The sequence below is a fragment of the Theobroma umbraticum genome, unplaced genomic scaffold (genome assembly GCF_002168275.2).
Source record: "Theobroma umbraticum cultivar Fairchild unplaced genomic scaffold, ASM216827v3 scaffold_50.0, whole genome shotgun sequence".
NCBI lineage: Eukaryota > Viridiplantae > Streptophyta > Magnoliopsida > Malvales > Malvaceae > Theobroma > Theobroma umbraticum.
The window spans coordinates 7,514,216-7,529,775 of NW_018397261.1; the positions used below are offsets into that span (position 1 = coordinate 7,514,216).

Here is a 15,560-nt window from a genome sequence, read left to right on the forward strand (position 1 = left end):
GGAAACAAGCAAGTACTAATTCTCAAGTCAAATTCTATAATTTAAACTATTATATATATGGTCCACGGCATTAATGTTACAGAACCTAGACTAAGTACATTGTTTTCAACTTTTGAGAGTAGCCATGACTTTTTTACGCAGAATTAGAGTTTGAACAACATTATCCGAATTGTCGATCTTTCCAGTGGTTGGAAAGATAAGGCATTGTGAACACGATTGCATGAATGATCTGCTTGACTGTTTCTATATATATATATATATATATATTTCTCTTTCTCCCATAATTTTTTATGCTCTTTTTTCTCCCCTTTGATTTATGGACCCGTGGCCCGTGTGATCGAGCGCTTATCCTGACCTTGTGACAGTTGCTATCTGGTTTAATTATGACTCCCCACCCTCCTCAACATTGACCCTCTACACCAATTCCCAGCAAATAATTATATCATTTACATATATATTCTTCTATGCTTGAAGTTTTATAATTGGAGTAACAAGGTGGGATGAATTACACCAACTTGTCAATAAAATCAACCTCAATTAGGCAATAATCTTTGATACAACAATTTTTAAAATTAGGGAAAAAAAATTCTCCAAATTCCCTTCTAGACTTTGGGTTTTATTGATGAACTTGAATATTTAATTCAATATTATTTATAAGTGCAATAAAAGAATACATCCGTCATGGTCCCAACTTGCTTGATCAATTGTCCACTTCTGCCTTGTGGAAAGAACAGCAGGTAGCTACGTAGGACCCAAGAGAACTGAGCTGCAATTTAATTCCAAGCTGTTGGGCTTTCTTTTCCTCGATTTGTTCTTTTTTTCTGTCTTGGTACAATATTTTCTACTGCTCTCAACTCTTTCTATTTGGAATTATCCAATCTTTTCCAAGCTCTGAGTCAAACCACGGAGAAATTTGGGAAGGGGATGTTTCATTCTGTTCACGTGGCACGCTTGAGGCTTCAAAAAAAGCAATGCCATTACCAGCAATGTGAAAAAGGTTGTACGGACTGGTTGGTGCTGCTGCCCCCACCAGCTCGGCCTGATCAGTAGTTTTCCATAGTTGTAAACTCTAAAGAAACTCTCCAGCTATGCTAGGCATTGAACAAAATGAGAAATATATCCAATCAAAGAGATTGGACCGTCCTTTCTGCGCATTTAATTTTAACGTTAGGTGAAGAGACATATCTCCATTTCTTCTTTATCCGAACTTTGGCTTATGACTCTTTCCTTTCCTCCCATCACCATTCACAACCAAAAAAATAATGGAAACGATGGGTTTTTCCAACATAAAGTGTTGTACTAATCTATTAAAATAGTAATTTAAAAGTAACACATTTGGGGAAGGCCAGTGAGGTGGAGGTAAACCCACTAAACCGGCAGGTCTTAAACCTCCATGACCAGGTTCAACCTCTTTGTCTTGAGACCAGAAAACCAGCAGGAAGCCATGAGGGTAAAACAACAAGAAGATTCACAAATTTTTAGCCCATTGTTTGACAAGATGACAATTTACCTGCCAAAAGGATAAAATTTAACAGGAAGAGGAAAACGAACCTGACCCATCTTTTTTTTTTTCGCTTCTTTTTCCTGACGGGTTTTAACTCTTTTTCGTATTCCCATTGCTCTATCGCTCTCTCCACAGCAGGAGGAGCAGACCAGTAATGATTCACAATAACAATGTGCTGAGATTTGGAACAGGACAAGGAAAGGACAGGTACATCTTTACTTGGGGGCAAGACTACGTATGTGCCCCCACATATAGATTGGCCATGGAGAAATGAGAATCGATCAAATGCAATGAACATTGCATATGCCTTTATCTTCTCCAACAAGAACGGATCATCACATTGCCCCCTCCCTTTTTCTTTTCGTTTTTCTTTAAAACCTTCACTGATAACGAAAACATGAGTTTTCCTCACGCCATCACATATGAAACAAAACACTTTTCTCTTCTCTGTCTACAGTTGACGTACACTTCACACAACTGGGTAAATATGATGCAGAAAAATGTTTATTCTATCTGGTCTGGACCTCGTGGTCCTCTCTTTGTCCTTGTTTCTATCTTTATATGTAAGTTTAAACTTAAAGATTGTGATAGAATCTAATCACAAACGAGCTCTTATAAGAGTTAATTTGTCCTTACAAAACATTTATATATATATATATATATATATTGAAATGATTATATTCAGATGCTAAGTCTAATTAACCTGAAAAAGAGTAAAAACCTGGCGAGGAAAAACCAAGACGCATCTCTGTTTTTTTTTTGAAAAGTAGAATTCATTCATAAAGGAACAAAGCTACAGCCAAAAGGAAGAGAATAGCCTCCAGGAAAAGCTGTACAGACACAAAAATCAGATCTGCAGCAACAAAACCAACCCCTGCCTTCCCCAGAAAAGCAGCATCTCTGTTGACTACAAGTGATTGAGCCATGATTAGCTAATCGAATGGAAAAATAAATGCGGGCAATTCCTGGCGCAGGTTAGCCCCAGCTAAAGGTGCACCAATCCACTAAAGAGAATAAAGAGTGACCTAGGAAATGGACCCAACACTGTTTCCCACCATCGGAGACCAAACATGACACACTTGGGTGGATAATGCGTCCTATCAAATTTACCCCAAAACCACTGATAATCCACCATCTTCCTCTGATAGTGCCTAATGCATGCGCACGTTAGCGCACACTAGTTCTGTAGCTGCTCACATTGCTTTCCAATGATGGCCGTGGCTTCATTTTTAGGGAAAATGTTCTCCTAGATGCTGCGAATTTCTAGATTGAAGCGAAGGACATTGATGGGTGTGACTAAATCCTGATGGACCAAATTATCTTGATATATGCTTGATGATTGACACAAATTCTCTTTGGAGAAAAGGAAAATCCGAAATGCTTTGGCTTGGTATTGAAACTATATATGGTGCATAGCATAATGAGGCTCAAGGAAAATAAAGTATCCCACTATGGATGGATGGAGTAGGATTAGATTCACCATTTAAGATTCCTTGAGAACCTGTCTAAAGTCCAGACCATTCTTTTTATGCCAATCGTACATGGAATTCCCCTTTGCATTAAAACTCACCCTTGAAAAATTCATCTTAATTTTTGCCTTTTAGCAAAATTTACCAATATTTTTTTTGTAATTTTATTTTCTTTTCAAATAGCATTCTAGGACTTCTTTTTTTTCCCCATTAGCACTTTATGAATATTGTTTTACGTCTTTAAAAAAGTTTTATCCATATTTTTACAATTTAAATTTTTCTCAAATAACTGTAAAGTTTTTTTTTTCAATTAACATGTGTGAATAATTTTTGTTTTAAAAAAAACTAGATTATTGATTTTGGGTATTAAAATTATAAAAATATATTTAAATTTGAACAAATACGCTAACTTTGAACCGATAGTTTTTTGGTAATTTATGGGATAAAATTAATAACCTAATTCTTTACAAGAATATAAATTATACATAAAATATTATTAAAGAAACCTACATGTGCTAATTAAAAAAATTATAAAATGTTGTGTACAATAAATTAAAATTAAAATAATAAAAAGTGTAAGTAGCATTTAAACATTCTTTTACTTTTTAAACAATTTCAATCTTCATCCTACACGTGTTTGAGTTGGTCGTCTAGGCTTGAAAATGGAAAATCCATACAATTTTATTAATTTCCCCAAATTTAAACCAAGACCGAAAGAACTTGGAAGTTTTCAAACTGTTGCACCTGTTTAATATAATGGCTGGCTGCTAACGTACACGTTAGATGCAAGAATTTCCCATAATTTCTAACATTCTCGAAGACTTCATTATTGTGTTTGGAATGGAAACCATATTTTTCTAAGATGGACACCGCTGCTATCTGCGTCACTTTACATCATAACATAAATAAATAAATAAATAAATATGTTTTTCATTTAATTTTGATTTTTTTTGCCTTTTTTTCCACATCTTGAGTTTGACAGGTTCATTATCTCACACCTTTTTTTTTAATATTCTTAAAATATTTAAAAAATATAAAAATCTCAAAAATTTTCTCTGTTAGGCTAAATAATATTCAAGGGTTATATTTTTTATCATAAAATTTTTGCCAAACTATCATGTTATATGATAATAGATTAATCGGAATATATATTCATAAATGATATAAAAATAATAACTATATTTTTGTAAATATTTATAATTATTTTAAAATAATAATTGTTATCATGATTATATGCGTTATCACAAGTCAAAACTTAAACTTAATATTGTGCAACCCTATCTTTGGAAATAGAGTTTAAATAAGTTTATAAATTACAGACTTACATCTTCAATTCAAAAGACATACTTGATAGGTGATGAAAGACTTATATTTATAAATTTAAGATCTATCTCATCTATTATTTATGTGATATATGTGACACACGTAATCTTATCGAATGCAATAATTTAAAATGTAAAACCTAATAGTATTTTCTATTAATCTGGATATCTTAACATATTATTTTTCTTTTAAAAAAAATAAAAAACTTAAAATAATTATTTTCTAGCGATAAAACTTTCACAAAATTTTGAGTTAGAAGCAAGATCATGTTATTTATTTGATAGTTGAATAATTTGAATATATATTTATAAATAATATAAAAATAATAAATATTTTTTTGAATATTGATTATTCTTTTTAAAATAATGATTATTATTATGATTAATGTATTAATTTTAAATGCATATTACTATGAATTTCAATGTCTTAGCATACTATTTTGCTTGTGAAGGAATACAAACTCAAGATAATTTTTTTTAAACCACATATCGTTAAAGCAAAACATCTCATGTTTGGCATTTTTTTCCAATTTATTTGATGTTTTACCAAAAAAAACAATCAAACAAATTTGAGGTGAACCGAATTTCAACTTTGATGAGATAAGATAACTTGTCATGATGAAAGAAAGAAATTTGTTCGAAAATTAAGATTAAAGTTTTAATTTTAATATATCTTATATTAAAATTTTAAAATCTTATTATATTGATGTTAAATACTTTTTTAATATGAAAGAAAAAATATTAAATATCTCATGAAGAATTTATTTACGGATATTTAAAAAAAAGAAAGATTTAAGAAAAAAAAGGATGGAAGGAATAGTAAGTAAAGTAAGCATGGACATTTCCCACCAAAATGAATTGACATAGAGAAAAAATTAAATCTTTCTAAATTTGACAATTTAAAAAATCCATCTTACTAAAAAAGGCTCTGAATTTCATGATTTGCATTACCCAACAGTTTCTTAAATAAACAAGTCACCCAAAAATCATCTACCTTCGTGCTTAATGACGAAAATACCCTCAAATTGTAACATTCTACGCATGCTATTGGCCCTTTTCTCCGAACTTCCGTGATCGAATCCCTAGACAAACAAAACCGGTTTTGAGTTTTAACAGTGGAGCTAGCGAGGTTTGACTTTGATATTTCGCATTCTGTAGCGTGGGTGAAATTCAAAATTAATATAATTATATTATATTATAATTTGTAATATTATTAAAAATATATTTATTTGTAATATTATTATTTTATTGAACATATTGTATAATATTATAATTTGTTTTGGTACTTTATTAAAACTATTTTATGATGATATAATTTATTTTTTATTTTATTAAAAATATTTCATAATGTAATAATTTGTCTTTTTATGTATAAATTTTGAAAGATTTTTTCTATTTTTTTCAATAATAATAGTGATTGCAAATAAAATTTATATTATTTTTAAAAATTAAAATAAAATATATACTATTTAAAATTATAAAAATAATATTATATAAAAATTAATAAAAATATAAATATATTAAATTTATATTTTAATAAATAAATATAATTTTAAAAATTAATATTTTATTTTTAATAAAATATTTATAAATTAAATATTATAATATTATTTTATATTTTAATTATTATTTCATTTATATATTAAACACTAAATATTTTTTTTTATAAAATATATTGCACTACGTCCATTTCTAACAATAATCTGTAAAAAACATCCACCGCCGAAGGCCCGACGATTTCATCCTGCTTTTCAGAAATTAACACGTGTAATAGCTTAGTGGATCAAGATGAATCCACCGTTAATAATAGCGTTCGTGGCAATCAGATTGTGCTGCCACGTGTAATCCGATTAAGATTATTTCAAGTTGATGTGGTGATGTAGAATATCAAAGCCCATAAAACATGACTTCATTGACTCTCTCCACGCTATGAAGCTTCTCTCTCTCCCTTTTTTTTTTTAAATTTCCTCGCTCTCTATTACCATTGTGGTGTGGAGCCCAAAACTGGACCTTTGCTTTGCTGGCTTCAAGCTCTCCATTGTTGGTCTTTTGTGGGTCTTGTCTGCTGAGAATTAGAGGGAGAAACAAGAGAGAAGAGCAAGATAGAAAGGAGAGAGAGAGAGTTTTTATAAGTTGTTGGGGCCAAAGCCAAAATCTTTCACATAAAAAGCCCTCTCCTTTTGTAGAAGAAATAAAGAAAAAAAAATCTCATTCCATTTCTCTCTTGTGTGCTTTCCTCCGTCTTCTTCAATTATCTCATCACTAGTTGAAGCCAGCTAAATCAAAAACCAAATCCCAACCTTTGTTTTTTCTCTTGCTGTGATTTTATTGATCCATAGATCTGCTAATTCCAATTTCATGCCCAGATGAAGTTTTTCCCTTTCCTATGTCCAGATCCTCCTTTTCAATTATAAACCAAAGGGGTCAAATAGAAAGGTAAGCTTCTTCTTCTTCTTCTTCTTCTTCTTTTAATATTTAGTATGGGAAATACAAGTTGAATTATGATGCTTATTGGGACTAAAGGGATGTGTGAAACCGGGCTGTTTAAAGTTCTCAATGTGAAACATTAGACCTTCTGGATTTCCTAATGGTAGACCGACTACTTTGTTAGAAAAAAAGAAACAAAAAGTGAGCTTTGACCAATTCCGTTGTTTTCACAAACCCTTCCCTTGTATTTTGTTGATTTTTTCAGCATAAGGAGCTAGTACGGTTGTGGCCTTCCTGTTTAAAGAGGGAACAGTTTCTGTTGTTTGAGCTTAAGTTTAATAACTAAACAAACTGAGAGAGGTGGCTTCTACTACATCATTTATTTGATCTGACAGTTATTCATTTTATAGTTATCAAATTTATTGTACTCTCTAATTGATGCTGTTAATTGCCCCTTGAGGAGTAGTGGAACATATAATTTGTAGTTGTCGTTTTCTTGGTTTAGTTGCTTTTGAGCCTTTATCGCACATTGCGCTATTGCTAATCTTTTGGTGTGCTTTGTTGCTGATATCTGTATAGTGTACAATTATTGTGTTGAGAAGCGAAGGAGGACACGGTTCACTGTTCAGGCTTCTAGCGTATAGTTTGTATTCAGTGGTTGTTTAGATGTGGAGAATTCGGAGGGTTTTTTGGATGAGATGAGGGATGTTATCTGGGTTGATGAACTTTTTGAGGGCCTGTTTTCGGCCAAGGTCAGATCGATACGTTCACACAAGTTCGGATGCTGGAGGTCGCCAAGATGGGCTTTTGTGGTACAAGGACACAGGGCAGCACTTTAATGGTGAGTTCTCAATGGCAGTGGTTCAGGCCAACAATTTACTTGAGGACCAGAGCCAGCTTGAGTCCGGTTGTTTGAGTTCACATGAGTCAGGTCCATATGGTACTTTTATTGGCGTATATGATGGGCATGGGGGCCCAGAGACTTCACGCTACATCAATGATCATCTCTTTCAACATCTCAAGAGTAAGTACTTTTGCCTTTGCTAGGGTTTAGTTTTTGTTGCCATCTATTTACTGATTAAGGAAGCAGAGGAAAGAAGTATTAAATAAGCAGTTGTTTTGGATATAATTAATTGATTAAAAGTAATTAGTGTACTGAACTTGTTGCAGCCACAGTTAAGGGTTTGTTGTTTTGAGTTCAAAAAGTTATCAGTTCCTTTGTATCAGTTTTGTCGTTTTGTGTGTTAATTCCAATTGGTAGCTGTAGAGCCTGGTATAAAATACTAAAAGAAAGAAATAAATAAAATTGCTAAAATAAGAGATATCTCTAGTTGTTCTTTCTTTCCTTCATGCACTTTGGCATTGGTGGTGTTTGTTATTCTGAAATATTTTCTATGTTCAGGGTTCACTTCAGAGCAACAGACAATGTCAGTTGACGTGATACGAAAAGCATATCAAGCAACAGAAGAAGGTTTTTTGTCTCTCGTTACCAAACAGTGGCCTATGAAACCACAAATCGCAGCTGTTGGATCCTGCTGCCTGGTTGGTGTTATCTGTGGTGGAATCCTTTATGTTGCCAACCTGGGTGATTCGCGTGCTGTTTTGGGGAGAGCTGTGAAGGCAACAGGAGACGTACTAGCTGTTCAGCTGTCGGCTGAACATAATGTCTGCATAGAGTCTGTAAGGCAGGAGATGCAGTCATTGCACCCTGATGACCCACAAATTGTAGTTTTGAAGTACAATGTATGGCGTGTAAAAGGTCTCATACAGGTAAGTTTCACTATGCAAACAATTTTTAATTTTAATAGTTTATTTTAATTGGGATTTAATTTTTTTTTCTGGGTTTTAAGTGGGATTTCCTTTCCTTGTTTCTTTGATCCTGTCTTGCTACCTTTGTTCCAAAAGTTAAAACATCTGTAACTTATTGTCCATAATCTTCTTCCTTGGGCCTTATTTGTTAATCTTTGCCATTTTATTATGCAGAATAATCCCTTTCTGTCTAGTTTAGTTAACTGCATGGGTTATTGACTTGTAATTACCAGTAAAATTTGTACCTAGTCTTGGCATACCAGAAGAGAATTTACAATGCTTCACCAACTGAAACTTGTTTGGAATTCCTTTCAATCTTTAATGTTCTTGGCTTTTGTCATTGTTCCTGTGGACGTTTGCTATGTCACAGTTCATGTTTCTTTGTCATCCTCTCTGGGCCAGGATGTTAAATATCAAACCTTGCAATCATTTCTCTTTGCTTGCTAAAGCTGGAAATTTCTTGAGTCTTTATGCTCTGCTTTTGTGACATGACAAGCATATGCTATGGCTTACAAAACAGAAAAATTATTATGAATATATCCTCTACTATAAGCTGTATTGATCAATGTTAGACATTCATCTCAAATAAACTAATCATTGACTCTACTCATTTTTGTGCAGAGAACTCAACTAAACTCATCCATGCTATTACATGGCATCGGTCCACATTGTCTAAACCTCCAAAATGAATTGATGTAGAGAAAAAAAAAATCTTTCTAAATTTGACAACTTAAAAAATCCATCTTGCTAGAAAAGGCTCTGAATTTCATGAATTGCTTTACCCAACAGTTTGTTAAACAATCAAGCCACCTAAAAATCATCCACCCTCATGCTTAATGACGAAAATACCCTCAGAATGTAACATTCTAGACATGCTATTGGCCCTTTTCTCCGAACTCCCCTGATCGAATCCATAGACAAGCAAAAACAGGTTGGGTTTTAACAGTGAAGCCATCGAGGTCTGACGCTGTTACTCCGTTTCTAACAGTAACCTGTAATAACGACCACCGCATAGGCATGAGAAGTAAAATGAATCTGATGGCACCTTGCATTACTCAGGCTAATTATAACCTGCAAGTTCATGTGGAATTGTCTGTTGTTCTGGCATCCCTTTATTCATTTATGGACCAAACAGGAACCTTCTTTTCCATACCACACCACCCAGAGCTCTAAATCCTTGCAAAATATGGTGCTATTGCCAAAATCCCAGTTTAGAGAGAGAGAGAGGGGCAGCCTAAAACTTTCAAAGGGACAGATTTGTCCATGTAGCAGTAAATGACACTGACAGACAAGCTTAAACCTTCTGCTTTTGTAAATTCCTCCACTTAACAACTCATTAAAGACCTTAAACATGTGGTAGGTAACACAACTATACTCCCGTTATTAGAGACTACAGAGAATTGCAAGGCAGGAAGGAGCAGTTAAAAAAAAAAACAAGGATACCTAAGGAAAAGACATAACTCTCTCTCTCTCTGGGGTTGTTGCGATGGTCTGGTCGCTGTCCTTTTACTACTAATGAACTATAGTGCATTTGACTCCTCTTTAACTCACAAGACTGCCCAATGGACATATCTGCTTCAAAAATCTGTCCTAAATTTGGCGGAAATATTTTTTTAATCTTTTTATTGCACTGAAAAGGATATAGTGGGTGCTTGCAATTGTTGCACACCAATTTTATAGTGTAAAAATACTAAACACTAGAGCTGTCCCTGCTCTCTCCTTCTCGAGCCCCTACCTTTTTTACCTTACCATTTAGTCTCTTTCCTGGCCTTTACTCTGTCATCTACTGCTCTACTTACTCTTTCTCTCATTTCACTCTTCATGATATTTAGTTTGTCTACTAATCTCAAACTAATTATAGTGTTTTAACAGATAATTATCAACATTTCAGCACAGGAAAAGAATTTTTTCCCCTCTCTAGAAATAAAGGTAAAAAGACAATAGGAGGAGGAACCACCTCCGTAGAATTCTTTTCGTATGTGGGTGCATGGTGCCAAGAGATGAAATGGGAAAATATAAAACTTCTGCAGGAGCTAGGTTTCAGGAAGGAAACCAATTTTTTTTTCTTATCAAAAGATGAAGTGGTTTATTCTAAAAATTTCCCAAAAGCTACATTTTCCTTCTTTGCTTCTCTCAAACCTTTGCAAAATCTAACTCATTCTTCCATTTTGTTACAACCCCACCTCCTTTTTATCAGAAAAGAATACTTATCGATTCCTCCAAAAGATCACTTTTGTTTACTTTACCCTAGCCCCATATATTCAAAAGCAGTAGCTTCTACGCCTGTTGAAACCAGAGAAAACACCTCCAGGCTTTAGCAAGAGAGATGGGCTGTGTTGCTTCTAGACTAGAGGATGTGTCAATCTGTAGAGAAAGAAAACGCCTTATAAAGCTAACAGTAGATAGAAGATATGCACTTGCAGAAGCACATTGTAGGTACTGTCAAGCTCTTTATGCAGTGGCAGCTGCTATTAAGCTCTTTGTAGCTCACCATTCGTCACCTTCTTCACCTTTCCTCATCACTTTTCCTCCACCTTGTCCACCTACACCTTCAGCTACAGACCAAAATGTTATAATCAACCCAATGTTCCTTTAACAAAGACCTTAAGAGTCAACTCATAAAGCCATTGCTTGCGAGTCTTGTGATTCTTGAACAAGCTCAGGTACTTTGGAGGAAGAGACTAAAGAAGAGGTTGTAAGAGGAGAAGAAGAAGAACAACCTTGTGGGTACTTTTATATGCAAATGCCACCGCCAATGCCATTACCACAAGGAGATTTAGGTTGGGACTTTTTTAATCCATTTGATGTTGTTAGACCAGAGATTATAAGTGGATATAACAGGTGTTCTGATGATGATTTAAGAGCGGTGAGAGAAGACGAAGGGATACCAGAGCTAGAAGAGGTAGGAGATAGCAAAGAGGAAGAGAAAAAAGGCTGTCTTTGTTACAGAAAAAGATAACTAGCTGCGGGGAGCATGAAGAGAGTGAGAATGGTCTGATCAAAGTAAAGGAGGAGACTCATGTGAGCCAAGGAGAGCAGAAGGGGCTTACAGTTATTGACAGCCCAGAAAAGGGGAGGGAGCTTTTAGAAGCCTTGAAGGATATTAAGGATCTTTTCATTAGGGCTTACTATTCAGGGAAGGATGTCTCAAGAATGCTAGAGGCTAATACGGTTCATTTGCAATCTGGTTTGGAGGAAATCAAAGGTGGTTGCTTTTCTTTTTGCCCCTTGACACATTTTGAGCCTCACTAGTGTTCTGTCTTTATTCGCAACATTCTCTCTGCTTTTTAATCTCCACCAAGCTGGTTTTGAAGAATATTTAGGTGGGTTTATTTTGTTCTACGAAAATTGTTAATTTGCCTTTGAAGTTATCTTCTGCTTGAAATTTGTGGATTATATGAGAAAAAAGAGGAGGACAATGTGGCCACAAGGAATTTCTCTTGTATGGTCTCAGGCTAGCTTTGCATGAGCCTTGGTTTTGAATTTAAGCCAGCTTTTCTCCAAGGTTTAGGACATAATATTTTTTTAATTGGGATTTAATTTTTTTTTCTGGGTTTTAAGTGGGATTTCCTTTCCTTGTTTCTTTTGATCCTTGTCTTGCTACCTTTGTTCCAAAAGTTAAAACATCTGTAACTTATTGTCCATAATCTTCTTCCTTGGGCCTTATTCTGTTAATCTTTGCCATTTATTTATGCAGAATAATCCCCTTTCATGTCTAGTTTTAGTTAACTGCATGGGTTATTGACTTGTAATTACCAGTAAAATTTGTTTACCTAGTCTTGGCATACCAGAAGAGAATTTACAATGCTTTTTCCACCAACTGAAACTTGTTTGAATTTCCTTTCAATTTCTTAATGTTCTTTGGCTTTTGTCATTGTTCCTGTGGACGTTTGCTATGTCACAGTTCATGTTTCTTTGTCATCCTCTCTGGGCCAAGATGTTAAATATCAAACCTTGCAATCATTTCTTTTTGCTTACAAAAGCTGGAAATTTCTGAGTCTTTATTCTCTGCTTTTGCACATGCGTGTCTAACATTCAGTTATTCCATTGTTATGATTACCCCGCAAAATTCGCCCTTTATCCTCCTGCTATACTTTTCTATTTTGTGACATCACAAGTATATGCTATAACTTACCAAACAGGAAAATTACTATAAATATATCCTCTACTTGGAGCTGAATTTGATCAATGTTAAACATTCATCTCATATAAAGTAATCATTCACTCTGTTCTTTTTTGTGCAGAGAACTCAACTAAACTTATCCAGGCTATTACATGGCATCGGTCCACATTGTCTAAGCCTCCAACTTGCAAGAGTCTTGTGGCTTCCAGTTCGAAAGGTTCTTCGGTATGGACTGAATATAAGAATGATCTTTTTGATGAATATGGAGGAATGGATTCAGGAAGCCATTCGCTAACACTAGGAAGACTCTATGCATGGGAAAAGAAGCTTTATGAAGAGGTTAAGGTAAACCATTGCCTATCAATATTGTTTTTGCAACGTTAATGAGCAGATAATAACAACTTTGGTTTACTCTTTTCAAGTTGGTAATGGTGGATTCTGGCTTACAAATCAGATTCATGTAAAGCTACCCTATTATACTTCCACCTCTTATTTCCATCATGGTGTTGAGAACTAGCCCTGAATATAACATCACAATCACAATATCGAGAACTAGTTCTGTATAAGACTTTCTGATGAATTAACTATATAAATAAAATGAGCTGTAAGTATAGAAAATGGGCTCCAAATAAAAGAACTCTTGCTTTATATGACAGGCTGTAAATATTATCAAACTAGTTAAACCATTATGTAGCAATGGTGTTGAAAGACACTTCTAACTGGTGAGTCTAGAAGGAATTCTTGGTTCCAAATTCCGAAAGGATAGAATGTTGGTGTCCTACCCCGCATATGCTCGTGTCACTTAAGTTCTGCACCAAATAAAACTGCGAAAGATTCAGAAAAGAGATGGCCAACTTTTTCTTTGCTTATATTGTTGATCTTTTGTTTCTACTTATCTGTCTTGGCATTTGACATGTTAACTTACAATAGGCTGGAGACTGCACACGGAAAATCTACGAGAGAAAATGTTCTCGACTGAGAAACCAGGATGTGAAGGGATATGATGAGCTAGCCATGGACAAAACCAGAGCTGCAGTAAAGGATTTATATGCTAGGATCTTGATTGCAATTCGAAGTGCTGAATCCATCTCGAAGAGAATTCAGAAATTAAGAGATGAAGAACTACAGCCTCAAATTATTGAACTGTTAAAAGGGTAGGTCCTAATCTTCAAAATCCAGCAGACTGCCTTGTTCATTTTCTTCTGCAATTCCCTTGGAATTTGATTCTACTTTTATTTTCTGCAGCCTAACACGAAGCTGGAAAGTTATGCTTGAATCCCACGAAACCCAAAACAAGATCCTTTTGGAAGTGAAATCTTTTGCCTGCCCCACATATGGAAAATTCTGCAATGATTCTCACCGACTTGCTACGCTTCAGCTCGAGGCTGAGCTTCAAAATTGGCGTGCTTGCTTTAAAGAGTATGTTGCAGCTCAAAGAGCATACATTGAAGCTCTTCATGGTTGGCTAACCAAGTTCCTGGTCCCTGAAGTTGAATTCTATTCCAGAGGACGGAGTTCTGCTGCGCCATATGGAGCTAACGGACCTCCACTTCTTGTGATATTCTATCATTGGTTAAGTTCCATGGAGGAGTTGCCAGATAAGGCAGTCACCTTCTCATTGAAATGCTTCTCCAAGGATGTAAGGGCTCTGTGGGCTCAGCAAGGGGAGGAACAGCAACAGAAGAGGAAAGTCGATGGTATGGCAAAAGAACTAGACAGAAGGACTATGGCATTCCAGAAGGCAGAAACCAGGTTTCTGGAGTCCAAGCTTACAGATCATAAATCCGAACCAGAGATGGAACAGCGGAATGAATATCTGACAGAGAAGAAGGATCAGTTGGATATGTTCGGAAAGAGGTTGGATGTGGAAAGGGAGAAACACCACAAACACATGCAAGAAACACAAAGAATCATCTTAAATGGATTTCAGACAGGATTTTCTGCTGTTTTTGAGTCCTTAATCGGATTCTCCAGCGCTTCTTTAAAGATGTACAATGACCTCATCACTCGAAGTGAAAACGCTGAAAAAGATGGGAACCTATCATATATAGAGGGCTCCCAGGTTGAGGAAAACGGCAGCAGATGACAGAAAGTGAACAAAGAGTTTTAAGAATCTGAGGTTAATGGTTTCTGCCTTTCTGTAGTCTACTTTGTATATTACATCATGTCGAAGCAGCTCGCTGAGACAAATTTATTTATGTTTCTGTGTTTTCGTTTCTGATGAATAGATAATTGTTCATTATCACTAGATTTCTAATGTCTGCTGAAAATTATTTTGCGAGATCTTTAAATTTTCGGGTTTCCTATTCTTTTCTGGTTAGGACTGATTAAGTGAGAGGGCACTTTGTCTGAGCAACGAATCTCTTGGGATTGCATCCATTTTCAATGAATTTGTATTTAGTGCTAACTTTGACCTGCAGAATGCCCGAGACCTGTACCTTTTGAGATTCTTTTCTTCTTTATTTTCTGTTCAACTGACCAAGTCCAAGGGTGATGATTAGAATTTTGGCTTGTGACCCTTCTGCAAGTTTTGCATTTTGAAACAAATAGAATATTTTGCAATCTTAATACATTAGGACATGCAGGCTTATGGGCATTTTGCATCCTAGTACATAAAGAACGTTTCAGTCTCGACAAATCAATTCATAAGATAAGGACATGGCTTGTTCTATTATTTATAATTTGCCGGCAAAAGCACAATTTCTGCTCACATTTGTTGAACGGGACTCAATACAAAAGGGGTATCATGCCGGCATCAGACGTAAAGTTGGCACCAGTTCTGACGATCAAAGTACCTTGTTCTAGAAAGTATACGTTACTGCTCTTATGGACACAGCAGAAGTATTATTTGAGACTGCTAAAGACAGCAAAATTCAAAGATACGAACAGGTTTCCTTCGACGCAAT

At 35.0% G+C, this 15,560-nt stretch overlaps 2 protein-coding genes and 1 pseudogene across 2 annotated transcripts; all 3 read left to right on the forward strand.

Annotated features, from left to right (window-relative positions):
• Positions 1–6,240: 6,240 nt before the first annotated feature.
• On the forward strand, positions 6,241–8,540 carry LOC110417645 (Protein phosphatase 2C family protein). The gene is made up of 3 exons (XM_021430094.2): positions 6,241–6,731; positions 7,302–7,746; positions 8,125–8,540. The coding sequence occupies exons 2-3, from the start codon at positions 7,428–7,430 to the stop codon at positions 8,538–8,540; spliced, it is 735 nt and encodes a 244-aa protein (XP_021285769.2). The 5' UTR covers positions 6,241–6,731; positions 7,302–7,427.
• A 2,228-nt stretch (positions 8,541–10,768) lies between these two features.
• On the forward strand, positions 10,769–11,564 carry LOC149527135 (uncharacterized; annotated as a pseudogene).
• On the forward strand, positions 11,518–14,976 carry LOC110418417 (protein ALTERED PHOSPHATE STARVATION RESPONSE 1-like). The gene is made up of 4 exons (XM_021431140.2): positions 11,518–11,736; positions 12,776–12,999; positions 13,585–13,808; positions 13,900–14,976. The coding sequence occupies exons 1-4, from the start codon at positions 11,685–11,687 to the stop codon at positions 14,738–14,740; spliced, it is 1,341 nt and encodes a 446-aa protein (XP_021286815.1). The 5' UTR covers positions 11,518–11,684; the 3' UTR covers positions 14,741–14,976.
• Positions 14,977–15,560: the final 584 nt, after the last annotated feature.